Source organism: Tachyglossus aculeatus, chromosome 3, assembly GCF_015852505.1.
Source record: "Tachyglossus aculeatus isolate mTacAcu1 chromosome 3, mTacAcu1.pri, whole genome shotgun sequence".
In the NCBI taxonomy this organism is placed as follows: domain Eukaryota; kingdom Metazoa; phylum Chordata; class Mammalia; order Monotremata; family Tachyglossidae; genus Tachyglossus; species Tachyglossus aculeatus.
In genome coordinates, this window is record NC_052068.1 from 77,318,771 (window position 1) to 77,345,309 (window position 26,539).

General features: G+C 41.4%; 1 protein-coding gene across 2 annotated transcripts in view; it reads left to right on the forward strand.

Moving 5' to 3' along the window:
- PDZD2 (PDZ domain containing 2) overlaps positions 1-26,539 on the forward strand; it is a 320,362-nt gene that overhangs the window by 192,347 nt on the left and 101,476 nt on the right. For both annotated transcript variants that reach the window (XM_038743608.1, XM_038743609.1), the window contains exons 4-6: positions 11,533-11,675; positions 14,347-14,479; positions 21,529-21,693. In XM_038743608.1, coding sequence (XP_038599536.1) covers positions 11,533-11,675; positions 14,347-14,479; positions 21,529-21,693 — 441 coding nt within the window. The remainder of the gene's footprint in view (positions 1-11,532; positions 11,676-14,346; positions 14,480-21,528; positions 21,694-26,539) is intronic.

Below are 26,539 nucleotides of genomic sequence, written 5' to 3' on the forward strand. Positions count from 1 at the left end.
CGGCAATTTACAGTGCCTGGCACATAGGAAATGCTTAACAAATATCATAAGAAAATGTTGAAGGGTGGGATCACCCACATTATTTAAGTCAGTGCCTAGAAGGTGTTAAAACCAGTCTGTGGTTTGTAGGTACACAACTCAGTCCTGATTAGCCAAGAATTGCCTACCATCTTTATTCATAATGACTTCATCAAAAGTTATTGAATTTTCAAAATGGGAGCACCTCAGCAACTCACTTTAAAATTAAAAGCATTTTTCCAGATTTCTTGAATACTTGCTAGGGTTCCACCCTTCCCAGATTCACTCAAGGCTCTCCATCACCTCGCCCCCTCCTACCTCACCTCCCTTCTCTCCTTCAACAGCCCAACCCACACCCTCCGCTCCTCTGCTCCTAACCTCCTCACTGTACCTCATTCTCTCCTGTCCCGCCGTCAATCCCTGGCCCACGTCCTCCCCCTGGCCTGGAATGCCCTCCCTCCACACATCCGCCAAGCTAGCTCTCTTCCTCCCTTCAGAGTCCTACTGAGAGCTCACCTCCTCCAAGAGGCCTTCCCAGACTGAGCCCCCTTTTTCCTCTCCTCCTCCCCATCCCCCCCCGCCCTACCTCCTTCCCCTCCCCAAAGCACCTGTGTATGTGTTTGTACAGATTTATTACTCTATTTATTTTACTTGTACATATTTACTATTCTATTTATTTTGTTAATGATGTGCATTTACCTTTAATTCTGTTTATTCTGATGACTTGACACCTGTCTACATGTTTTGTTTTGTTGTCTGTCTCCCCCTTCTAGACTGTGAGCCCGTTGGGTTAGGGACCATCTCTATATGTTGCCAACTTGTACTTCCCAAGCACTTAGTACAGTGCTCTGCACACAGTAAGCACTCAATAAATACGATTGAATGAATGAATGAATGAATTTATGGAGTAGATGGCCACTAGGTTGCAGAATGAGTTAATAAGGCCCTAAAACCACACCAGAAATAATAGTATTTCATTTTCTGGAAGCATTTATCCCATGCCTTGTTTATGGGAAGAATGATTTAAGAAAGCACTGGCTACACTGATTACTAAAGAGTCAAAATTTTAGTATGCTATTGAATTTTTATAGCAAAAGATGTCATCGCTTTCCATTTTAAGATTTCAAGGGGTTATTAAGACCAAGCATCTAATTTTTATTTTTCATATTTGACCACTCTACGTTGTCTGTGTTTTATTACTGTTGGAGAAAAACTGGGCCGATTTTGATGTCAAAAATGGGGCCATTGCCAGTGTAATTCATCTTGCTACCAAGAGAATCACAGGCTTTAGGAAAGCAAAGGAGAAAAAATAGATTACAGGGGAAAAAAATCCCAGTTGAATTTTGAAATTGACCAATGTAGTTTTCAAGAGATTTGGAACTGAGATTTAATTTTAGTTTCTCTACTTGGGAAATATTAATTGACTGAACATATTGATGGGACGACCACATTTTCTAGGTGAGCCGGTGATGTAAATGTAAAATTCTGCTCCTCCAAGTGAGTCAGATAACACAGACCAACAAAAGTGAACCCATTAATGGATTGGGGATGAAGTCCATGAGCATTTTCTTAAAAAAAGGCATTGGAAACTGTCCTGCATGAGGACCAAGGGGACACACCCATAGTCTCAGGGACAAAAATCATATCATCAACATTATTATCATCATTTATTGAGCCCCTACTCTTTATGCTAATGGAAACCCCATCTTTAGAGTCCACAGCCTGCAGAGACTTCCTGGGTAGTGTTTGTACTCCTATAACGAAAAGTGGGCCAGTGTCACCTCCACAACGAACACACAGAAAATTGGACTTCTGCTACTGAACTTAGATAAAAGGTAGAACAGTCTGACTTTGGAGAGCAGGGATGGCCCTGGAGGCTATTTTTCTCCAACAGTAATGGAGCACAGACAACCCACAGTGTTGATATACAAAACATTAAAATTAGACGCTTGCTCTTAGTAACTGCTTTAAATCCTAAGTTGGAAAGCACTGATATCTCTTGCTATAAATGATTCAGTAGTACCCTGAAATTTTGACTCTAGTAATTAGTGTATGTAGTGCTTTCTTAAATCACTTTCCCCATAAATGATTTTCTGTATGAACCTGCCACTGTGTACAGCAAAATAACAATCTATATGTTGTTATTTTGAGACACTGAGCTACGAGAAGCAGTGTAGCTCATTGGAAAGACCCCGGGCTTGGGAGTCAGAGGTCATGGGTTCTAATGCTGGCTCCGCCACTAGTCAGCTATGTGACTTTGGGCAAATCACTTCACTTCTCTGTGCCTCAGTTACCTCATCTGTAAAATGGGGATTAAGACTGGTGAGCCCCATGTGGGACAAACTGATTACCTTGTATCCCCCCCCCCCACGCTTAAAATAGTGCTTTGCACATAGTAAGTGCATAACAAATATTATTATTTTATGTTATTATGCAAAGGAATACCTGTATCAAGTGTTTTCACATTTTTATGTGTCACAAATGTATATGGAAACTACATGAGGTGTTGTTTATACTATACCAGCATCCATGAACATAGGATGCTTCTAGTTAAGATGAATGGCCCTTATAATATTTTATAATTAACACCTTGTTCAATATCAATCAATCAGTCCTATATACTGAGCACTTACTATTTGCAGAGCACCGCACTAAGTGCTTGGGAGAATACAACAGAATTAGCAGACATGTTCCCTGTCCATAATGAGCTTACAATCTAAAAGGGGAAATAGAAATTAATATAAATAAATAATTTATAATATACAGTATAAAAATATGTACCTAAGTGCCATGTGGGTCATTTTTGTTACTGTGAAAGTCAGGTTTCTATGTGAAAATAACACATCTGATTTAGCAGATTCTTTCTTCAGTTGGGTCCCAGGGATAACATAGATGTTTAAAGGGGTACAGCGCAAGCTTGCTTAGTATGGGAAACTGCTAAAAAACAAAAAAGCAGTTTTATAGCTTTTTATCTGACATTGTCTTCCACCATTAAGGGTTTGGTCCTACAAAGCAGAAAAAAATGTCCAAAATGTGAAGGCATAAACGTAGCTCCAACTTCGGAACCGGAACTTTCATAGTCAGTGCTGGGGAAAATGGTCGAGCATCTGGATCATAAGGCATTCCTGCAGAAATCTCCGAGGGAGTAGGAGATCTAATCCCTTAGACATCTGTAGGAGCATTTCTTTGATATGGTATGTAGGACCTGGAAGTAATGCCACCAGAATTTCAGAAGATGCCACCAGAATCACCATCTTCAAGAAGAAAGGGAAAGGAGCTAGCTATGAAAACTTCATAGGCATCTCACTGCTTTCCATTGCTGGGAAGATTCTAACCTGAAACCTTCTGAACCAACAACTGAAGAACATACTACTAATAATGATACAAGAATAATAATGATTGTTTAATGCTTACTGTGTGTCCAGCACTGTTTTAAGCACTGGGATAGATGCACATTACATAGATACATAGTCAGTTGTGTACTTTCTGAACCGTAATGCAGCTTTAGCTTAAGAATCACTTTGCATATATGATACAGCCCTATGGACTGACAATAAATCTGAAGATAACTAAAATTATGGTAGCAATTCAAACTGTTAAATCCCTATATACAATCAAAAGATTTTCATCAACAATATTGGGCCTGATGCAGGGAAACAGCATGGCCTAGTAGAAGGAGCGTGAGGCTGGGAATCAGTTCAATCAATCGTATTTATTGAGCACTTACTGTGTGCAGAGCACTGTACTAAGCGCTTGGGAAGTACAAGTTGGCAACACATAGAGACAGTCCCTACCCAACAGTGGGCTCACAGTCTAAAAGATGTTCTGGGTTCTACATCTGGCTGTACCACTTGTCTGCTGTGTGACCTTGGGCAAGCCATTTAACTTACCTCACTTTCCTCCTCGGTAAAAGGAGGATTAAATCCTACTCCCTCTTGCTTTTACTTTGAGTCCCATGTGAGACAGGGTCTGACCTAATTATCTTGTATCTTCCCCAGCTTTTAGTACAATGTTTGGCACATAGTAAGTGCTTATAAAGTACATTAGTTATTGCTGTTATTATTCTAATTATGTTAGTAATGTGTTATTGTTATTTTGTTATGTTAATAATAGTAATAATATTGCTATAATATAATATATACTATAATTATATTACTATAATATAATAATATTCTCCTCCTCCTTCCCCTCTCCATCCCCCTGCCTTACCTCCTTCCCCTCCCCACAGCACCTGTATATATGTATATATGTTTGTATGTATTTATTACTCTATTTATTTGATTTGTACATATTTATTCTATTTATTTTATTTTGTTAATACGTTTTGTTTTGTTCTCTGTCTCCCCCTTCTATACTGTGAGCCCACTGTTGGGTAGGGACCGTCTCTGTATGTTGCCAACTTGTACTTCCCAAGTGCTTAGTACAGTGCTCTGCATACAGTAAGCGCTTAATAAATACAATTGAATGAATAATAATACTGTCATTGAATTTTGCAACCTAGATAGACCTAGTAATAATAAATGAAAGCTAATTTAAAAGGCCACTGTGGTGTTTGGCAGATGGACAGCCTGTGCTTTGAATGGGGCATCAAACCCCATACCAAAGTGTAGGTCTGTTAGGCTACTGCGGTAGCCAACCTGTATGGCTGTGAGAACTGGACCTACTACAGAAGACTCATCCATTCATTCATTCATTCAATTGTATTTATTGAGCACTTACTGTGTGCAGAACACTGTACTAAGCGCTTGGAAAGTACAAGTTGGCAACATATATCTTTACGAGCATCCATCTTTATGAGCAGTGTAGTAATAATGATGATGGTATTTGTTAAGCACTTACCTATGTGCCAGACACTGTATTAAGCACTGGGGTGGATAGAAGCTAATCAGGTTGGACACAGTCCCTTTCCCATGTGGGGCTCACAATCTCAATTCCCATTTTATAGATGAGGTAACTGAGGCTCAGAGAAGTGAAGTAATAATAATAGTAATAATGTGATTTGTTAAGTGCCTACTATGTACCAAGCACTGTTCTATATGCTGTGGTTGATACAAGGTAATCACGTTATCCTGCGTGGAGCTCACAGTCTTAATTCCCATTTTACAGATGAGGTGATTGAGGCACAGAGCAGTTAAGTGGCTTCCCAAAGGTCACACAGCAGACAAGTGGCAGAGCCAGGATTAGAACCCACGTCCTCTGACTCCCAAGCCCGTTCTCTTTCCACTAAGCCATGCTTCTTCTCTGTAACCCAAGAATCACACTCAGTATCAAAGGGCAAAACTAAATAACCAACAGTGAGGTAGGTCATGGAGCCCAGCTTCCGTACCATCTCCGAAACTATGCTCACAATGGCACAACTGCTGTGGACTGAACTTGTGAGGAGGGTGGATGCTAGAGGATGCCCAAGAATTCATTCATTCAATCGTATTTATTGAGCGCTTACTGTGTGCAGAGCAGTGGATTGAGCACTTGCCTGGGAGTCAGAAGGTCATGGGTTCTAAACCTGGCTCCGCCACTTGTCTGCTGTGTGACCTTGGGCAAGTCACTTCACTTCTCTGGGCCTCAGTTACCTCATCTGTAAAATGTAGATTGAGATTATAAACCCCCTGTGGGTCAGGGGCTGTGTCCAAACGATTTGCTTGTATCCACCGCAGTGCTTAGTACATACCTAGCACCTAGTAAGTGCTTAACAAATGCGGCAATTATCATTAGTAACAGTAGTGGTGAACTGAAGGGAGGCACGAGCATGCCAGGAAGGCAGAATAAACAATTTAACAATGTAGTGAAGTTCTGTTTCAATAATAAAACAGGGGGGTCTGTTGGGGGAAATCTTCTCACTGGGGACATGCTATAGATTTCCTCATCCAAGGAGTTACTGGCCTGAATAAACTACAGACAGAAAGAAACCTACAAAAGACTGCAAGTGTAATTTTCTAATAAAGCAATGATTTGAAATGCCTCATGACATTCTAAAGTAATTTGATTGTGTGATATGTGGTGCATATAAATGTAAAACAAATTTAATCTGGGATAAATTGCACAAATAAATTGATGGTATTTACTGAGCACTTATATGGTGCAGAGCACTGTATTAAGTGCTTGGGAAAGTATAGTACAGTAGAGTTGGTAGATGCATTCCCTGCCATCAATGAGTTTACAGTCTAAAGGAAGTGAGTTTTTTACCCTGTTTGTGAAATTTGCCATTCAGAGCAAGTTGAACAAATGTGGTCTTTGTCTTCTAGGAACTGATAGTGTAAGACAGGTAACACTAATATCAACAAACTTTAGAGACATTATAGACACACCCACGCAGGTGATGTAAAAGCAATAAAATACATGCATAGATAAAGGAATAAAGAATCACACTTAAATATACCTAATTCTGTAATGGTTTAGATGCCTCTATGGCTGGTTGTTAGTAAGTAGAATGTATGCTTTCTCAAGTTCCTTTACAGTTCTGTGACTTTAGGATCTGTTAATTATGTTTTTGGAATTTCTTTAGTACCGTTTGTTGCTATATAAATAAGCCTCATGTGAAAGGCAGATTATTCACTTTTGATGCTTAGCACCTTTCAAAGCCCTAAGCAGTGGTGCATATTTCTTGTCATAACTCACATTCCTAAAAGTGTTTGCAAGTACTGGAACAGTTGATGGTTGTATTTGGAGCCTGCATTAATGGCATTCCACAGAGTAACCATGTAGATTGTCACTCAGGCAACTGCAGTGAAGTTGGATTGTGAACAATCAATTCAGATAGTTTTCTTGAAAAGAATATTTTGTCCCTGAGAAGAGCTCTTTGTGACTACCACTGATTTATTTTTTTAATTTAAAAAATAAGGGAGCATAAGGTGGACAAATAGGTCAAGGCACTTCCTTGAAGGAAGCTAAAGGTCTTTTAGTTTGGATGTTGTGTTTGCCAAAGCACCTTCTATGAGATCATAACTTAAATTCTCCTCACTCCATGTTGCCTTATGGTTTCATTTGGACTTGGCCTTGGGCTTTGAAAGTCATACAAGTGACCCATTTTTCCAAAAGTGCAATAGGAATGAGCTTTTGGGAAATAGAATAAAGTGATGTTTTTCATTTACTCTCTAAGGACTGATCTGAATTCATGATTTCAACCCGGGGCCAAAGAGAACTTGAATATTTTACCTAGAAGTAGACAAGCCCTGGTGGTCTTCAATCGACAGTGATTTCATTCTTCTAATGCTGAACAAGAATGTGGGATACAGAGGGTGAGCCAGGCATTTAACCCCCCTGGGACCTAAAACGAAATGCTCTGTACAGGGTGGTCGAGTGGAAAGAGCATAGAAGTGGGAATCAGGAGACCCTGGTTTTAGTCCAGATTCCCCTACTTTCCTGAAGCCGCTAAACACTTTGATATTCACCGCACCCCCATCTTCACAGCACTTTAGGTACCTGTCCTTATACTCTGTTTTTTCCCCTACCTGTCATTTATTATAGTGTCTTTCTCCCGCACTAATTTGTAAGCTCCTCTAGTGCTGGCATTAGGTCAGCTAATTCTATTGTATTCTTCCAAGTGCTTAGTACAGTGCTCTGTACATGATAAGTGCTCAATAAATACCATCGGTTGATTGACTGCCCCCTGCCTGCCCTTGGGCAAGTTACCTAACTTATCTGTGCCTCAGTTTCATCATCTTTAAAATGGGAATAAAATAGCTTCCCTCCCTCCTTTTTGAGAATCCCATGTGTTGATCTTACTATCGTGTATCTATTTCAGTGCTTATCACAGGGCTTGACCCTTAGTTAAACACTTAAAAAATACAATGATTGCCATCCTTATTTTCACCATGGCATAAAAGAAGTGAAATAGAAGGAATATAGAAAAAAACCGGAGTTCTATCCAGGAGAACTGAATATATTAAACAAATGGCTTTACGCTTCACCGTTCAAGTAGCCTGAGAACTTGAATATCCAGGTAATCACATTGGATTCTCTAGAGTTAGTTCCTGGGGAGCACGACTCTCCCATCTCTGGGCAGCAACTGCATTTTGGGGCATGCCTTTCTCCAGAATTTTGTGTTTGGGTTGTAAAGGTAAAGTTGGTTTATGCAGGGCTCCCTCAAAACTCCTGCCCTGTGGATAAACTGTGAGCAAAATCCCCAAGAAGTAACTTTATCAGAAACCAGTGGAAAGCTGTGTCCCATGTCACTACGTGTTCTGCCACCAGGAACGTCAGACTACAGGTTGCTGCTTCCCAGGTAACTAACTGTCACAGGCCTGTCGCATGTTAATGTTTGTCCTGTGGTACCCACTTTCTGGATCTGCACTGAGGAGGCTGTTGGCATCTTGAGTTCCAGAGGTTGAGCAATGAGGCATCTCCCAGCAGGGTTCCAGCCACTCTGAGGATGCTTAATAATATCTGTCACCTGCCTGAAAAACTAAAAAGATAGTGTACAGTTCATGAACTCTTCACCGTAACTTTTGGCCAGACAGCCCTCTGTCATGTGGTTGGAACCAGAAGTAGACATTAGAAACAGATGTGTTTCAGAGAAATTGTCCCCTACAGAGAGTATTATATCAGAAAGATCCAAGATCCAACTGGTTTCTAATGTTTGGCCATAATTTTTCTAGACATTCCTTATATTGCACATCAGTGACCATTCAAAGTCATTTTTATTATTGGGTAAGGTTTTATTTCATTTTCTAACAGAGTGTGTTTCAGATTTTCTAAATATTTCCAATTCTGTCTCTTGCAGGCATCTTTCATTGGCTTGTTGCCCGCTTGATTCTGTCATTATAGCACACTGAAAGGAACGTAGGAATCTCAAGATGATGAAAGCAGATGGCTATTTAATCTATTAGCTGAGCAGTCTGTATTTATGCATTTGCTACTGCTCATAATATCCGTAAGTGAGTCTAAAGAATATCAAACTGGAACATAAAAGAAATAGAATAAACCTTCCCTTTCTAGTTCCCTACTTTTGGTTTGGTAGGAAGTTACATCAGGGGATGGGTTGGGAATTGAAGATTTTGCTACAAACAAATTATCTCCCTCTAATGCATAGCGGCTACCCAGTTCAGCTTGTGTAGGATGAAGTGTGGCAACCAATATTAGAGTGGACAGAGAAATAATCAATCAGTGGTATTTACTGAGCACTTACTGTGTGCAGAGCACTGTACTAAGTGCTTGGGAAACAACTCAAAGTTTTGGTGATACAAATCTGCCAGTTGCTGGGAGGGAACAGTGACTTACAGAATAACTCTGACCTGAAGCAATACTGAATATGGATTATGCTTTGGAACACAGATTTGAATAGAACAGTGTTTAGCACTTAGAACAGTGCTTGGCACATGGTAAGCATTTAGCAAATACCATCATTATTATTATTTGAATTGCCCTAGGATATAAGAAGCAAGGTTAAAAACATTTGCAAGTGTTGCTGTAGTACCTTCAGTTAGAGGCAGAACTTCTTGTGGAACATTGTGCATGACACTCGTCCCCAAGGGTTGAAAGGAGGTCATTCTTTATGGAATAATCAATCAATCAATGAATCTTATGTATTGAGTGCCTACTGTGTGTAGAGAACAGTACTAAGCTCTTTTAAAAAATGGTATTTGTAAAGTGCTTACTGTGCACCAGGCACTGTACTAAGCACTGGGGTAAGTATAAGTTAATCAGGTTGGACACAGTCCCTGTCCCACATGGGGCTCACGGTCTTAATCCCCATTTTACAGATGAGGTAACTCAGGCACAGAGAGGTTAAATGACTTGCCCAAGATCACACAGCAGACAATGGCAGAGTAGAGATTAGAACTCAGACCCTCTGACTCCTGGCCCAGGCTCTTTTCACCAGACCCTGCTGAGAGTACAGTTTAATAAAGTTCCCTGCCCACAAGGAGCTCTTATAGTCCAGAAGGGAAGACAGACCTTAATATAAATAAATTAATTAAGGCTGTGGGACTGAGGGTGGAAGAGTAAAGGGTACAAATCAAAGTGCAAAGGTGACACTGATATGAGTGGGAGAAGAAGAAATGAGGGCTTAGTAAGGGAAGGCTCTCAGAGAACGTGTGCTTTCAATAAGGCTTTGAAGGTGGAGAGAGTGATCCTGTCAGATATGATGGGGAGAGAGTTCCAGACCAGAGGAATTTATTAGAACAGTGTTTTACATATAGTAGGTGCTTAACAAATGTCATTAAAAAAACACAAGAGGTAAGACATGGGCAAGTGTTCAGCAGAGAGGTAGGTGAGATCAAGGTACAGTTACTAGGTTGGCATTGGAAGAGTGAAGTACGTGGCCTGGGTCTTAGTAGGAAATCAGAGAGGTAAAGTAGGAAGGGGCAAGGCGATTGAATTCTTCAAAGCCTGTGTATGGTAAGGAGTTTCTGTTTGATGTCGTGGTGGAAGGATAACCACTGGAGTTCTTGAGGAGTGGGGAAACGTGGACTGGTTGATTTGTAGAAAAATGATCTGGGCAGCAGAGTGAAGTACAGACTGAAGTGGGTAGAGACAGGATGCAGGAAGATCAGCAAGGAGGCTGATTCAGTAATTAAGGCAGGATAGGATAAGTGCTTTGATCATCATGATAGCATTATGGTAGAGGAAAGGGTGGATTTTAGTGATGTTATAAAGACTGAGAATGCAGGGTTTGGTGACAGGTTGAATACGTAGGTTGAATGAGATAGAGGAGTCAAGGATAACACCAAGGTTACGGACTTGTGATATAGGGAGGATGGTGGTGCTGTCTTCATTGATGAGAAAGCCAGAGAGAGGGCAGGGTTTGGGTGAGTTCTGTTTTGGGCACATTGTTTGAGATGTCTTTGGGATATCTATGTAGAGATGCCCTGAAGGCAGAAGGAAATGTGGAACTGCTGAGAAAGAAAGAGATTGGGGCTGGAGATGTAGAGTTAGTAATCATCCACATAGAGATGGTAGTTGAAGTCATGAGAGCAAATGAGTTCTCCAAAGAGTGGGTGTAGATGGAGAAGAGAAGGGGAAAATAGAATAGAAATGGGGGTTCATGTCCTCTAAATGACTAGGAATGGATAGACTTTGCTCTGACTTTAGGGTGCCTTGACTTCCAAATATGGAGTTAAGAGTTTGTGTCATTCCTAGCAGTCACACCTTATCAACCCTCCCCTCCTTCCTTCTCCTCCCAACCAACCAAGTTGGTCAACACCAAGAAGGGCATGGATCCCACTCACCCCACAAAAAACAAAACAAAACAGATGCTGTATGAACTCAGAATGGGAAGGACTGTTAATCACATTGATCTTTCAGGCACGTATATCCATCCATAAGAATGACTACAGTCACTGTCTCTAGTCTCATCTTCAGATTTCAAAAAACAAAGCAACATGTGAGTATGAAGAGAACTGAAGTGGACAGTGTTAGAAGCTGTAAGGGGTGACAGTACATGAGTCTATATAATGCAGGATGGTAACAAATCTCATTAACAAATGCCTTCCATTTTGGACCTGACTCTAGGCTCTCTTGTTCCAACAAAGTGTCATTATGTAAAAACACATTCAAAAATGCTCTCGTTTCTTCCAGCGAGAAGGCTGCCGAATTTGGAAGATGCACATGGTGAAAGGGTCCGACGGGCTGGGCATCCAGATTACCGGAGGCCGAGGATCAAAGCGCTCACCTCACGGCATCATTGTTGCTCATGTGGAGGAAGGAGGGGCTGTACACAGGTGACGGAAAGCGCTCCCCACCTCCACCCCCTCATTCCCTGTTATTTAGGGTTTAATAATGTTCTCTAATGGATAAACGTATATATCAGGGAGGTCTGAGGTTGTATTTGACCAATGGGAAATGGATGGCGTGAGATTTGTGGGTTCTAATCTCATGTCTGCCACTTGTCTGCTCTGTGACCTTGGACAAGTCACTTAACTTTTCCATGCCTCAGTTCCATCATCTGTAAAATGGGGATTAAGTGCTCCATGTGGGTCAGGGACTATGTGTAACCTGATTATCCTGTATCTAGAACAGTGCTTGGCACATATTAAGCACTTAACAAATACCACAATTATTATTATTATTATTAATATCCCTCCTTAGTTCAGGTTGCTGCTGCCACCAGAGGGGTGAAAGAGCAGCCCACTGCAGCAACCAGTGCTGTATGAAATGCTTTTTATATGCAAAAGACCTTTCTGGAAATTTTTGTTTCATTGAAACTGAGTCCTGCTAGCCTGGCCCAGTTTACTTTCACTCCTGGAACTAATAGTATGTGAATGCCTGAGAACAGACTGGAAAATTGGGGTTGACCACGCAAAAGATGTGTTTTATACAAGTACAAGTTTGGCTCTTGGGAAAATCCCAGTTAAGAACTTTGGTTTCCTACTCAGTGACACTGCTGGTTGTTTTGGTGTGCATAAAATCAGTGGGCTGAATAATAACCAAATCAGGGCCTCCTCACTAACCTGCTGTCAGGCCTGGCTACCCTGACATCCAAGGCTGGGGATGCACTTTGAGGGCACAGACGTCCCCATGTAATTTGAGGTCAGTCTGATCAAATGACAGCTACTAAAAAGGGTTTTAGATAGTGTAATGGTCAACACAGCCTGGCCCCACACTTAGAAATAAGTGGGGCTAGGGCTAGAAGTTTCTAGAACAGGAAACATCTCACTTCAGAGGAACAGCCCTTTTGTTTCACGTTATCAGTCACTCACCTGGTTATATCACCTGGATCCTAGCCAATTGGAAGAAGGGATCTGTGAAGGAAGCAGTGGTCTAGCTAAAGCAGAAGACTCCACGGGACAGGAGACAGACTCCATTTTAGGGTCTGGAGGAGGACAAGGACCAGGAAATGAAAATTCCATCAAAAGGTCCTCAGGGGGCCAGCTTGAGAAGGAGCAGTTCTCTGGAAAGGCTATGGTCTGCAGAGTTAATGGCCCAGGAAGATCTGTCAGTGTTACCCCCCGAAAAGAGCTACAGATAGGAAAGTCTGGTAGCTTTAGGGAGAATTACTCCCCTGGGTTAAGTAAAGATTAAGTTTTTGGCAGTATTTATTGAGCACTTACTATGTGCAGAGCACTATACTAAGCTCCTGGGAGAGTACAATACAAGGTAATTGAAAGGCACTTTCCCTTCCAAAACAAGTTTACAGTCTTGAGGGAAGATGGCTATTCCAGGATTTGTCTTAAGATCTGTTCAAATCCTGTTACTGCTTAATTCTTTGAATAAGTAAATATCAGTCAATGCCTCAGAGCCAGAAATAGCCTTGTAAGGTGTGGGACTACTCAAACCTTTGAGAGATGACTGTTGCAGAGGGGAGTGGGAGCTTCAGCAATAACTCATCATCAATCGTATTTATTGAGCGCTTACTGTGTGCAGAGCACTGTACTAAGCGCTTGGGAAGTACAAATTGGCAACATATAGAGACAGTCCCTGCCCAACAGTGGGCTCACAGTCTAAAAGGGGGAGACAGAGAACAAAGCCAAACATACTAACAAAATAAAGTAAATAGAATAGATATGTACAAGTAAAATAAATAAATAAATAAATAGAGTAATAAATATGTACAAACATATATACATATATACAGGTGCTGTGGGGAAGGGAAGGAGGTAAGATGGGGGGATGGACAGGGGGACGAGGGGGAGAGGAGGGAAGGGGCTCAGTCTGGGAAGGCCTCCTGGAGGAGGTGAGCTCTCAGTAGGGCCTTGAAGGGAGGAAGAGAGCTAGCTTGGCGGATGGGCAGAGGGAGGGCATTCCAGGCCCGGGGAATGACGTGGGCCGGGGGTCGATGGCGGGACAGGCGAATAACTCTTAGGGTGCGGGACTGACTGAATCATGGATGCTTCCGGGACTTTCTTGGATAGTAAACTACAGGTGAGCTAGTACTCACTAGTATGTGAGCCCCGAAAAGAGTACCTGCCTCAGGTTTAAAGAGGTAAAGGTCACTAGGACCCTGAGGGTATCCTTGAACTTCCAAACCAAAAAGTGACATACAAAGAGAAGCAGCGTGGCTCAGTGGAAAGAGCCCAGGCTTGGGAGCCAGAGGTCATTGGTTCTAATCCCGGCTCCGCCACTTGTCAGCTGTGTGACTTTGGGCAAGTCACTTAACTTCTCTGTGCCTCAGTTACCTCAACTGTAAAATGGGGATTAAGACTGTGAGCCCTACCAGGGACAACCTGATCACCTTGTATCCCCCCCAGAGCTTAGAACAGTACTTCGCACATAGTAAGCACTTAACAAATGCCATTATTATTATTACAAAGGGAACAAGGAAGCACCTTCAGGCTGTTGTAACTTCTTGCCCTTAGGCTGACCTTGCCACTCCTGTTTGAACCTAAAAAGTCTTAGCTCTTTGGCACAGAATCTTTACATGAAAAGATGTTTTTTGCCTTTGGGTTTCCTCAGGGATGGCCGGCTGACCTCAGGAGATGAGCTGCTGATGATCAATGGCCAGTCATTGGTCGGGCTTTCCCATCAGGAAGCTGTGGCTATTCTTCGCTCTGCAGCTGGACTGGTGCAGCTGGTGGTTGCCAGCAGGGTAGGTATTGTTTTTATCATTGCTGAGGTGGTAGTGGTACTCTGATTAAACACATACCTGGTACTGGGCACTGTCCACTTCGGAAAGAAGGGAACAGTGCAGACCCCTGCCTTAAAGGATAGTCCATTCTTGGGGCGAGAATATACAAACCTAGGCAGATAGGATCAGAGGCATTTTACCAAATGCAGTTCTGTGTGTTTTGGAAGGGGGAGGGTGGTTGGGATGATTTTGCTTTTGTTTATGCTTTGGGGAAAAGAAAGAATGTGGGCAAGAGAAAGAAACTGTTGATGGTGGAGATGAGGCCTAGAGTGATGAAGAACAGAGCTTATCGCTCCTCGAAAACAAAAAGGTGGTGACTGTGAGCCCTAGACTGTAAGCTCATTTTGTTCTCTTGTACTATCCCAAGAGGCTTAGTACAGTTCTCTGCACAGAGTAAGGGCTCATTAAATGCCATTGATCGATTGATAGGTGAAGAGAAAAGGTGGAAGAGAGGGAAGGAGGGATAGTAGACTAAGATGTTTGTGTGGCTGCTATTTCCATTCTACTGGTTCACTTTGCAGGAGTAGATTCTGAAGCCTCAATATCATCCTATAGGGTCTGGGTCACTCCATAGCAACTTAAAAGAAGCAGCAACGTGGCATAGTGGATAGAGCGTGGGCTCTCATCTGTAAAATGGGGTTAAGACTGTGAGCCCCATGTGGGACAGGAACTGTCTGATTACCTTGTATCTACCCCAGTGCTTAAAACAGTGCCTGTCACACAGTAAGCACTGAACAAATGCCATGATTACTATTATTATTCCAGTCACTGACATCTATGAATTTGAATAGCTCACATAGTGTACGTTAGTGTTTCTGCATTCTGTTTTGGTTGTCATTGGCCTGTAGATCAGTGTATATCAAAATCAGTAATGACCTCATGTAATTTGTTTCTGAATCTGTCCGTTTTCATTGTAGATGTGATTAGGAAATGGGCCATGGTTTTGAACGGTTGAGTGGAATTAGGGGTATAACTAGGGTGTTCCTTCAGGAGACAGAATTTCAGCTTCACTTACTGACTCATGCTGTGCTTCCTTCCATCACAAACATCTTCATTCATTCAGGTGTATTTATTGAGCACTTACTGTGTGCAGAGCACTGTACTCAGCGCTTGGGAAGTACAAATCGGCAACATATAGAGACGGTCCCTGCCCAACAACAGGCACACAGTCTAGAAGTATATTAGATAGTAATAAATTCAACACCAAATTCAACAGGGGCAGCCCTGCAAATTATATTTTTTAATGGTATTTGTTAAACCCACCCTGTGTGCCAGCACTCCTCTTTGCGCTGGGGCAGACAGAAGTTAATCAGGTTGGACACGGTCCCTGTGCCACATTGAGTTTACGGTCTTACTCCCCATTTTGTGAATGAGGTAACTGAGGCCCAGAGAAGTGAAGTGACTAGCCGACTTGCCCAAGGTCACACAGCAGACAAGTGGCAGAGCCGGGATTAGAACCCAGGTCCTTCTGATTCCCAGCCTGAACTCTATCCACTAGGCAATATTGCGTCTCATGGTGCTCCTAATAGTTTGTGCATGCTTCTTGGTCTCTGGTTCCTAAAGAGGGCAAAACCAAATGAAACCTCACTTCCAATCTATTCACTTCAACTCCCCCACAACCTCTGCGCTGTTCCAAGAGTGTTTGCCATTAAAATTGTGTCTGTTTTGATTGCCTTCTGAAGCCATAGAAGCAATAACAGGCCAGCTCCTGCAGTTTTTCATTTGAGTTATAAAGTTTAAAGTTCACTTGAACTTTAAACTATATATTATAAATAATATATTTATAGTAATAGCTATCTCCCCCTCTTGATCATAAGCTCGTTATGGGCAGGAAACACGTCTGCTAATTCTGTTGTATTTTACTCTCCCAAGTGCTTAGTACAGTGCTATGCACATAGTAAGCGCTCAATAAATACCATTGATTGTACTCCATTGACAATTGGTCTAACTGGCATCCACAGCAGATGTTTAGTCCAGGCCAACAGAGAGCCTCTAATGCTACAGTATGACTCACTCTCAAAGTGGCCAGGGATTATATCTGTTCTGTTGTTATATTGTACTTTCCCAAGTGCTTAATACAGTGCTCTGCACAAAGTAAGTGCTCAATAAATATGAATAAATAAATGAATGATTCCTTCACCATCATCTCTTTCTCTTGCTTTTGAGTTCAAGACTACCACCTGTTCTGACCATACAGTCGATAACATCATATCCACCTTTGCCTTCTAACTTCCAGATATTTGTGGCTCATGTGGATTCTACCCTTTGAAGGAGATTCCCCCCGTGTCCATCTCACTCTGTGGTTATAAGTTCAGCAGCTTCAAATCGCTAAGGCTCAGATGGGTACATTTTCTTACATGTCCAACATAAACCAGAGTGTTGCACCAGTGTACTGACTTATGAAGAAACAAGACAGCCTAAAATAGATTGCAGGCTATATTTACATCCTTTGTAATTTATCCAGGATGTTTACAGAAATGGAATAAGAGTTTTACAGCCACAAATTGAATTCTATAATTGCTCCTGTTGCAGCCTTAATTTCATCTGTTTGAACAGGCCATATGTTTGCTCTGTTCTTTAATTTTCTCCTCTGTTAAAAACAGCTTCTGCTTGATATAAAGTGATCTGGGATCACTGAATGAGAGGATTAGCTTTGGAATTCGCTGGAGTTGTTGCACACTTCACTATCATTTAGATTAGCGATGGCCCTCTTGCAGAACATTTCCAAGAGTGAAATCTTTCAGTAGAGTTTGGGGCTTAGTCCAGTTAATTAAGAGCCCTCTGTGTTGGATTTAACCTGTACCAAAGACATTTTCTGTGCTCTAATAACCCTTTATATGTATCTTTTGTCTTCCTTCCACACCAGCAGGATTTTCCTCATGCTGAACCCAACTAAAATCTCTCTTTCCACTCAACTTAGTAGAGAGAGTTCCCCAGCCAGAGTCTCCTCATCATCCAGGTTTTGCTACCTAAACTGGCACAGTTAGGGTTCTGTGAGTCTATCCTAGCCCTGAGTCCCTCTTACTTAGAGACTTTCTATCCCCTCTCTTGGTGGCATGGTTTTAAATATGCCAAACTTATTTTTACATTGAAATCTGAGACATTAAAAGTGGTAGTGATAGTATTTAGAGATTAGAATTTATCGCTTCAGTGCTTAGAACAGTGCTTGAAACATAGTAAGTGCTTAATTAATGCCATAATAATATCTATTAAGCATTTACTGTGTTCAGAGAATTGTATTTAAGTGCTGAAGACCAACCGTAGCTTGTGAACTTTCTCCTATGTTCTTTCTCAGTGATTGTGAAGTATGAAGGATCCCTACATTTTGAGAATCTAAATTCTGGAAATATCTAGTATAAGTACTACAATGCTATGGAGATATCAACTGATTATGTATTGAGCATGCTCCATACTAGACACAGGGCAGTGGGGTTGGGGTTCAGGAGTGTTCAAATTAATTTTAGGGCCAGGAAAATAGGTGGCTACTCAGAACTAGAGAAATAACTTGAGAAGCAGCATTGCCCAGTGCCTAGAGCACAGGCCTAGGAGTCAGAGGGACCTGGGTTCTAATCCGACTCCACCATTTGTCTGCTCTGTGTGACCTTGGGCAAATCACTTAACTTCTTTGTGCCTCAGTTACCTCTTCTGGAAAGTGGGGATTATTGCTGTGAGCCAGATGTGGGTCTTGGACTGTAGTCAACCTGATTAGTTTGTATCTACCCCAGAGCTCAATATAGTGCCTGAGACATAGTAAGTATTTAACAAATACCATAAAAAGTTCAGTAGAAACAAGACACATTTTCACAGCCCTTGAGAGCTTCCAGTCAATGGGCAGACATCAGTTATTTACAACTAGTGGTAGCTGCAGAAGAATAAGGATACAACTGGTAATGTAATGCCAATTTGTACTTCCCAAGCGCTTAGTACAGTGCTCTGCACATAGTAAGTGCTCAATAAATACGATTGATTGATTAATAGAAGAATATGTCAAAGTGAATGAATGAATACATGAAAAACTTAGTAGCCTACATAGATCAGTACGTACAATTACTGTAACAATCTATTGTTACATAAGAAGAAGAATGATGGTATTTGTTAAGCGTGTACTATGTGCCAAGCACTGAGTGACTGTCGGGTTGATGTGACTTAAGGTGGTGGAGATTAATTGGGGAAAGCTTCCGGGAGGAAGTGGCATTTTGGGAAGTCTTTTAGGATAGGGAGAGACATAATGGGCAGATTTCAAGAAGGAGGGATCGGGCAGGGAGAAGAGTGTGAGTATATGGATGGAAGCAGGAAAGTTAAGAGTGAGATACAGTTGGAGAGGAAACTTGAGAGGAATGGAGAGTGCAAAATGAGGAGGAGGAGTAGATGAAGAAAGCCAATATGAAAGATAGAGAAAGCTGATGGAAAACCTTGAAGTCAATGGTAAAAAGTTTGTGTCTGATGAGGGAAATAGCTAACCATAGAAAGTGTATGAGGAGTGGAGAGATGTTTGCGATATGTGATCTGGATCATGTTGAAGACGGCATGGAAGAAAAAAACAGAGGCTGAGAGACTGATGAAGAACTGATATAGTCTAATTAAATGATAAGAGCCGTGGAGTGGTAGTAGCTGTTTTGAGTTGAGCCGAGTGAGGTAGATCTGGAAAATGTTGAAGAAGAAAATCCACCAGATGATTTAGTGACTAAGTAGGACAGCTAAAAGGCAGGTAGAAGACAAAGATTACACCAAACTGTGGGTTTTTAGGACAGGGCTAGTGGCCTTGGCTTGTCTTACCAAGCCTCCTGTTTTGGATTCCATATATTTTATTGTCCAATGAAATTTGAGTCTGAGCCTCACAGCTTGTTACAAGCCTCATCTTATTTAAATTTTGCCTTTTCACTTGAATGAGGGGAAGCAGCGTTGCTCAGTGGAAAGAGCCCAGGCTTTGGAGTCAGAGGTCATCGGTTCAAATCCCGGCTCCGCCACTTGTCAGCTGTGTGACTTTGGGCAAGTCACTTCACTTCTCTGGGCCTCAGTTCCCTCATCTGTAAAATGGGGATTAAGACTGTGAGCCCCCCGTGGGACAACCTGATCACCTTGTAAACTCCCCAGCTCTTAGAACAGTGCTTTGCACATAGTAAGCGCTTAATAAATGCCATTATTATTATTATTATTATTATTATTATTATTATTAAATGCATTGCACTTACTGAATCAGATAGTGAATATTTTCCTTTGTTTACCTGAAGCCTTGGGAAACACTGAAAATAGAGCTGGTGCCAGTATCATTTGCACTAATCACAAGTAACCTCTTCTCCAGCCACAGAGTCCTCTTCCTTCTCATCTCTGTCAGTAGCTAGGGAATGTGTATTAAGGCTTTGTATGTGTTTCCTTCCTTCTAATAAAGATATTTTAGGAGGGGTAGGAGAGGATTTATTTATCCTTTTTTCCTCTGTTGGAGCGTTACCAGCTGGGTAGAACTGGACTTCGTGTCCTTAGTGAAGTGTGCTATCCCATTTCCTGCCATGGATAATGTTATGTTGAGAGAAGTTTTTGTGGATTTTTGAGCAGGTCAGGAGTATAATGCAAAGCTGCTGAATTATTAGTCCCATCTGAATTCCACCCTCAAAATCTGGCCTTATATGTGCAGAGCAATGTGTATAAACATGTGCCTATGTGCACATAATCACACTTTTTCAAATACAGGCAATAGAAAAATTCAAGGAGAATGTTTTGGATTAGTGTCTGGGGTGATTTTTCACTCTAAAATAGAAAGTTAAATGGAAAAAAGAAAAGGTCACAAATATATATATATATTTCAGCTTATTTCAAATTGTCTGACGACCTATTGATTGCAATTAAAATCTGGAAAGTATACACGGGATCAAAGGCAGTCTGCCATAACACTCTTCTTGAGAAGCACTATGATGTAGTGACTAGAGCACGGGCCTGGGAGTCGGAAGGTCATGGGTTCTAATCCTGGCTCTTCCGCTTGTCTGCTGTGTGACCTTGGCCAAGTCACTTAACTTCTCTGGGCCTCAGTTCCCTCATCTGTAAGATGGGGATTAAGACTGTGAGCCTCATGTGGGACAGGGACTGTCCAATCTGATGTGCTTGTACCTATCCCAGCACTTAGTACAGTGCCTGACACATAGTAAGCCCTTAATACCATAATTGTTATTATTATTGTATTGAATTAACAAAGGCGGAAGGATCTCAGGGATTGTAGACTCCTCTTTGCCCCTTCAAAGTCTTCTTGAAGGCACATCTCCTCCAAGAGGCCTTCCCTGACTAAGCCCTCCTTTCCTCTTTTCCCATTCCGTTCTGCATTGCCCTGACCTCCTTCCTTTATTATCTTATGCCATCAAGTCATTTCCGACCCATAGCAACACCAAGAACACATCTGTCCCAGAATGCAGAAAAAATGACATTGTACCTATCCTCAGGTAGCTTTCAGGTAGAAGTTGAGAAGCACAGGCTTTGCGACATCTGTAATGTGGCATAGAGACTGTGCGTACTTACAGTTACAAGGTTAGAGAAGTGTATTTTTTTCTCAGATTAAATAGAGCAGATCAGTACTAACTAGGAATACATTAGTCAGAATTGATCTGTTAAAAAGGACTCAAACATTTTGAATGCACTTTGGGATTTGGGATTGGTAACTAAAAGTAAGTGTTCTGAATTTCCTGTCATATTACTTAGATAAACTTATTGTAGCATTTTCAGAATAGTAAGTCTGAAGTTTTCAGTTTCATTTGTGTATTATAGAAAATGACCTCATTACCAAGGCTCCTGTACCCATATGAGAAATTTTGATTAAAAAGTTAAATTAAGTTTCCCTTGTTGCATCTACTTTAACATATGACTCAGTAATGTATAGATAAACCTCACTGAATAAATTGATGCGTAATGTGATGCAGAAAATTTCCACACCTGCAGCTTATATTCTTGAGTTTTAAACTATAGATGTACAGTCTGCTTGTTTTGAGTCTAATCGTGTTCATCTCATTTTATTGTGTTCCCAATAGGAAAGCTCTGAAATAGACTTCCTCAAATATCCATCCACAAGTTTGCCAGATCTGCTTAGTACTTGTCCAGTCCAGGGAGCATCTTCTTGTACCGATAATAAAGAGAATGAAGAGCCGGATGGTGATGATGACAAGGGAGAAAGTCCATCTCAAACCAAGGGAGCTGTAAGTGCTGTCCCTCTATCTTTGAATGTTAATGCTTTTTTTTTTATCTGTTGCATGGTCACCTTTGTGTTTTCCAAGGAAATGTATAGGTAGAACTTTTAGAAAGGATAAAATGTGTCCCCTTCAGAGAGGACAATATATATATTTTTATACCTGATGAAACTCAGGTCATAGCTTCATTTTTTATTTGTAAGATAGGCTAGTAAGAGCTGTCAGACTGGTAAGGTGGCTGCCATCCAATAATAATAATAACAATAATAATAATAATAATAATAATAATAATTGTGGTGTTTGCTACGTGCTTACTATGTGCCAGTCACTGTACTAAACTCTGGGGTAGTACGAGATAATCGGGTAAGACACAGTCCCTGTTCCATGCAGGGCTCACAGTCTTAATGCACATTTTACCGACGAGGAAACTGAGACACAGAGAAGTTAAGTGACTTGCCCAAGGTCACACAGCAGACAACTGGCGGAACTGGGATTAGAACCCAGGCCCTCTGATTCCCAGACCCATGCTCTTTCCACTAGGCCACCTAAACGAGACAGGAAGAATGGTAGTTCTCATTTAAATCTGGAAGAAAAATACAAAACCCAGAATCAGTGAAACATTTGGGTCACTGTGGTTTGGAGATATTCATTCATTCATTCATTCAATCGTATTTATTGAGCACTTACTGTGTGCAGAGCACTGTGCTAAGTGCTTGGGAAGTACAAGTTGGCATCATGTAGAGACGGTCCCTATCCAACAACGGGCTCACAGTCTAGAAGGGGGTCTCTGCAAGGAGATAGATTCTTATTAGATCATTTTCATTATTAGGCAGGTAGAACATGCCACCTTTGGAAATAGGAAACACCCTCAGACCATCCCCTTTATGACATCATTTAGCAGAAACCAATAGAGCATGTTAACTTTGGCTTTCTTCATAGTCTGAATAATTTATATTTGAGAAGATATTTTAAGCTGCTTTCTTATTTTTAAGTTAGGCTAAATGTCCTACTTTCTTATTTTTGTTAGGCTAAATGTCCACTGAGGTTTTATTATTTCATATTCTCTCCATATGAGACAGTAGAAATGAGATATTGTACAATGTGGGGCCAATATTCTGATCAAAAGTGGCATTAAAGGAAGCTTGATGGACTAGTGTAATAGTTGTCTTCTCACACCCATCCCAGTCTTTCCCTCTAATAACCCATCATGGCTACTAGAGGAAAACTCTTCTTGAATCTAGTGATGTCTCCATCTGTAATAGCCAAAAGCTGTGTGAAGGCTTTCCATTTGTTTTGCTTCCGGCTTCAATAGGCAACCTTCAAACTTCAATGGGTGACTCCTAGTTACTATGTGGGATTCGTGGAACAACAATCCTGTGTTCACCATCTTCACAGCCTTAATAGTTTTGTAGACATCCGTCATGTCCCCCCTCAGGCTTTTCCTTTTTGGGTGGAAGAATGAAAGGAGTTATGAGCAATGCTATTACTAGTTCAGAACAATGTTCTCTACAATCCTGTGACCATGGCAACAGTATTCTCAGTGAGGTTAATACCTCATTGACATCCATCTTAATGGTTCATGCACACCACCTAACTCAACTCTTTCCTTCTAATTTTGCCTCTACTATCATTTTGGAGTACTGTCTACTTTCATCATGAATTTAGCCAAGCCCTTCTTCTATTCATCATTCTGGCTTATACAACTTCCTAGAGCAACACATTCCACTTGCTTACGACCCATTTGAGAAGGAGGGTTTCCTTTTGTGTGTTTTGAATATAGCCCCTTGAAGCTTAAGTGTGTGCCTCTTATACTGGGGCAATGGAATTTGGTCACTAACAATTCTGTGTTCGTTCTCCATGATTTTGTAAGCGTTCCTCCTGAACCTTTTCAATTGCCTTCTTTACAGAATGGAAGATCCTAATTCTTCCCATCTTCCTTTGAATAGAAAGTACTCCATTCCCCTTATCATTTTGATGCCTTTTTCTGAGTCTTCCCTTCCACTTTCCCCATTCATGTTTGAATAATAAGTCCCTAATCCCAAACATTTGCAGGCATACATTGAACAAATATACAAGGGTCTTATTCTTAAGGGGTCAGACTTTACTCCTATTGTTAGACTTCCATTACAGTCTTTCAGATAACATTCTTCTGGATAGTTACCGATTCTCACAGCTGTTATTCCAAATATGTAAGATACTTTTAAAAGCAAGCCCTCAAAAACATGTCACCAAATTTCCAAATGCAGAGGGGCTTTGAAGATTACTTTTCATCCTGGAAAGAGGCTAATTGGTTTGGTGGGGGCCGGGAGGTGGGAAGGTAAAATCTATCTCTCTTTCAGAGGGAAGAAATGCTTCTTGCATTAATTAAGCTCAGGGCTTTCCAGTCCTCAAGGCTGATTTTGATGGAAGTTCCTAAGAGAGATTCTTCTGCTGTCTTTTAATTTTTGTTCTCATATGAGAGCAAGAGCATTTCATTCGTACTTAATCAGGAAACAAGAAATCAGACTTTGGAAGTAACAACTTGTGCATCAGGAAGAGGATAGAAAGCTGGTCCTGAAATTTGACAGTGTTATGTGTGCCATGTTTAGTGGGAGTGGGCAGCAGTAATTAGTTTTATGATTTCATGTGGATCCTGGTTTTGCTTAAGACTTTTTCATTCATTCATTCAATTGTATTTATTGAGCGCTTACTGTGTGCAGAGCACTGTACTAAGCACTTGAAAAGTGCAATACAGCAATAAAGAGAGACAATCCCTGCCCACAATAGGCTCACAGTCTAGAAGGGGGTAGGCAGACATCAATACAAGTGAACAGGCATCAGTATAAATAAATAGAATTGTAGAAGTATGCTTGTACACTTAAGTGCTTTTTCGATAGAGAACCATGAACTGGTGTGAGGTATGCAGGCTTTCTAGAACTGAAGCTGGGCTTCTGGGTTTAATTAGAACTAAATACATAGTGTGTACTTGTACATACTCTTGGCTCTTGGGCGCTCGGGTGTTCATTCATTCATTCATTCGTATTGTACAATTGGATAAAATGAACAAATAAAAAAAACCTTCCCTTCAAAAATAGCAAAGAAACAAAAAACTCTAACAATGAAATCAAGTTTTGGTTGGGATTATTTTAAGAGAATCAAGTTTACTAATGGATCTCTTCATCTTCATCATTGTCATGTGTTGGAGGAGAAGTGCAAAAGCTCTATTGGGGGCTCTTTGTGCAGGAAAAGACTGAATCGTTATTTATTGAGTGCTTACCTTGTGCAGAGCACTGTACTAAGCACTTGGGAGAACACTGCCTTTGAGATTTTGGCTTTAGAGTCTCCGTTACCCCATGCAGGAGCCAACCTTCCCAGAGCAATGTGTGCTGGAAGTTTCACACCCACCTGTAACTCCTGCTCGGCCCGCCAATCCTCCGCAGAGCCAAATCGGTATGGCAAGAGGTTGTTAGTTCACAGGGTCAGATAGGGGTCCATTTCCTGTCATAGCGGATAGATCACGGGCCTGGGTGTCAGGTGATCATGGGTTCTAGTCCCAGCTCTGCCACTTGTGTGCTGTGTGATCTTGGGCAAGTCACTTCACTTCCCTGGGCCTCAGTTACCTCATCTGTGAAATGGGGATTGAGACTGTGAGGCCCACGTGGCACAAGGACTGTGTCCAATCTGAGTTGCTTGTATTCACCCCAGCGCTTAGTACATTGCCTGGCACACAGTAAGCACTTAACAAATACCACCACAACAATAATAATAATTTGCTAAAGAGCAAGGACAGCATGCTGCGGAGCATGTCATGTGTGATGTTTTCTTCATATCCACCTGTGCAGCTCACAGCCAGCATAGAGCTTAACAGCAGGAAGGGAGCCCCCGAGAGCCTTGAAAAGAAAACCAGGGGCCAGAAAAAGCTGGAGACTTGGGGAAAGGCAATTTCTGTGTCCTCTCTTCACACTCTTCATGGGTTTGTAAACTTCAGTGACCACCCTTCTCTTCTGTTCTGAAGAAACGAGACTGAACATTCCTAACCCCATCAGTCTGTCTTCACACAGAACCTTCTCCACCTCTCCTGTCTTCTTGAAACTCTATCCCTTCTCTAACTTGAGTATGTTCTTCTTAAGATACAGTGACGAGAACTTCCTGCAGTATTATTATTATGACTAATAATAATAATGATTAATATAATTTGTTTAGCACTTACTATGTCTAAAGGCTAGGGTAGATATATCATCAGGTGGATCACTTTCCCTGCCCCACATAGGGCGTTCAGTCTAAGAAGGAGAGAACAAACGATACTTTGTCACCATTTTATGTAGAAGAGGGAGCAGAGATACAGAGAGATTAAGTGATTTACACAAGGTCACCCAAAAGGCAAGTGACAGAGGCAGAACTAGAACCTCTGCATCTCCTGGGTTCTAGAAGCAGTCTTGTGCTCTTTTGTCTAAACCATGCTGTCTGTAAAAGCAGTGTTCCAGGAATGGACTAATAATTATAATATTAAGAACCATGGTTTTATATTTGTGTGTTTGTTTAAATCCCCCTTCTGATGTCTGCATTTTTCCATATTGGTCAGTTCCATATTGGTCTGTTTTGTATTTCTAGGGTTTCAGCTGGTCTGAAACCCTGAAATGGTATCCCAGAAATGGATTACTTAGAGAGCTGTAGATTTCCCTAGTCCCCCGGACCCCAACACACACATGCACGCGTGCACGCGCACACACACACACACACACACACACACACACACACACACACACACACACACACACACACACACACACACAAAATCTCCCCATTTGCCTTCAGCTGGAGCCACTTGGGAGCTGAACATCGATGGAGTTAATATAAATTTTAAAGAGGTCCCAAG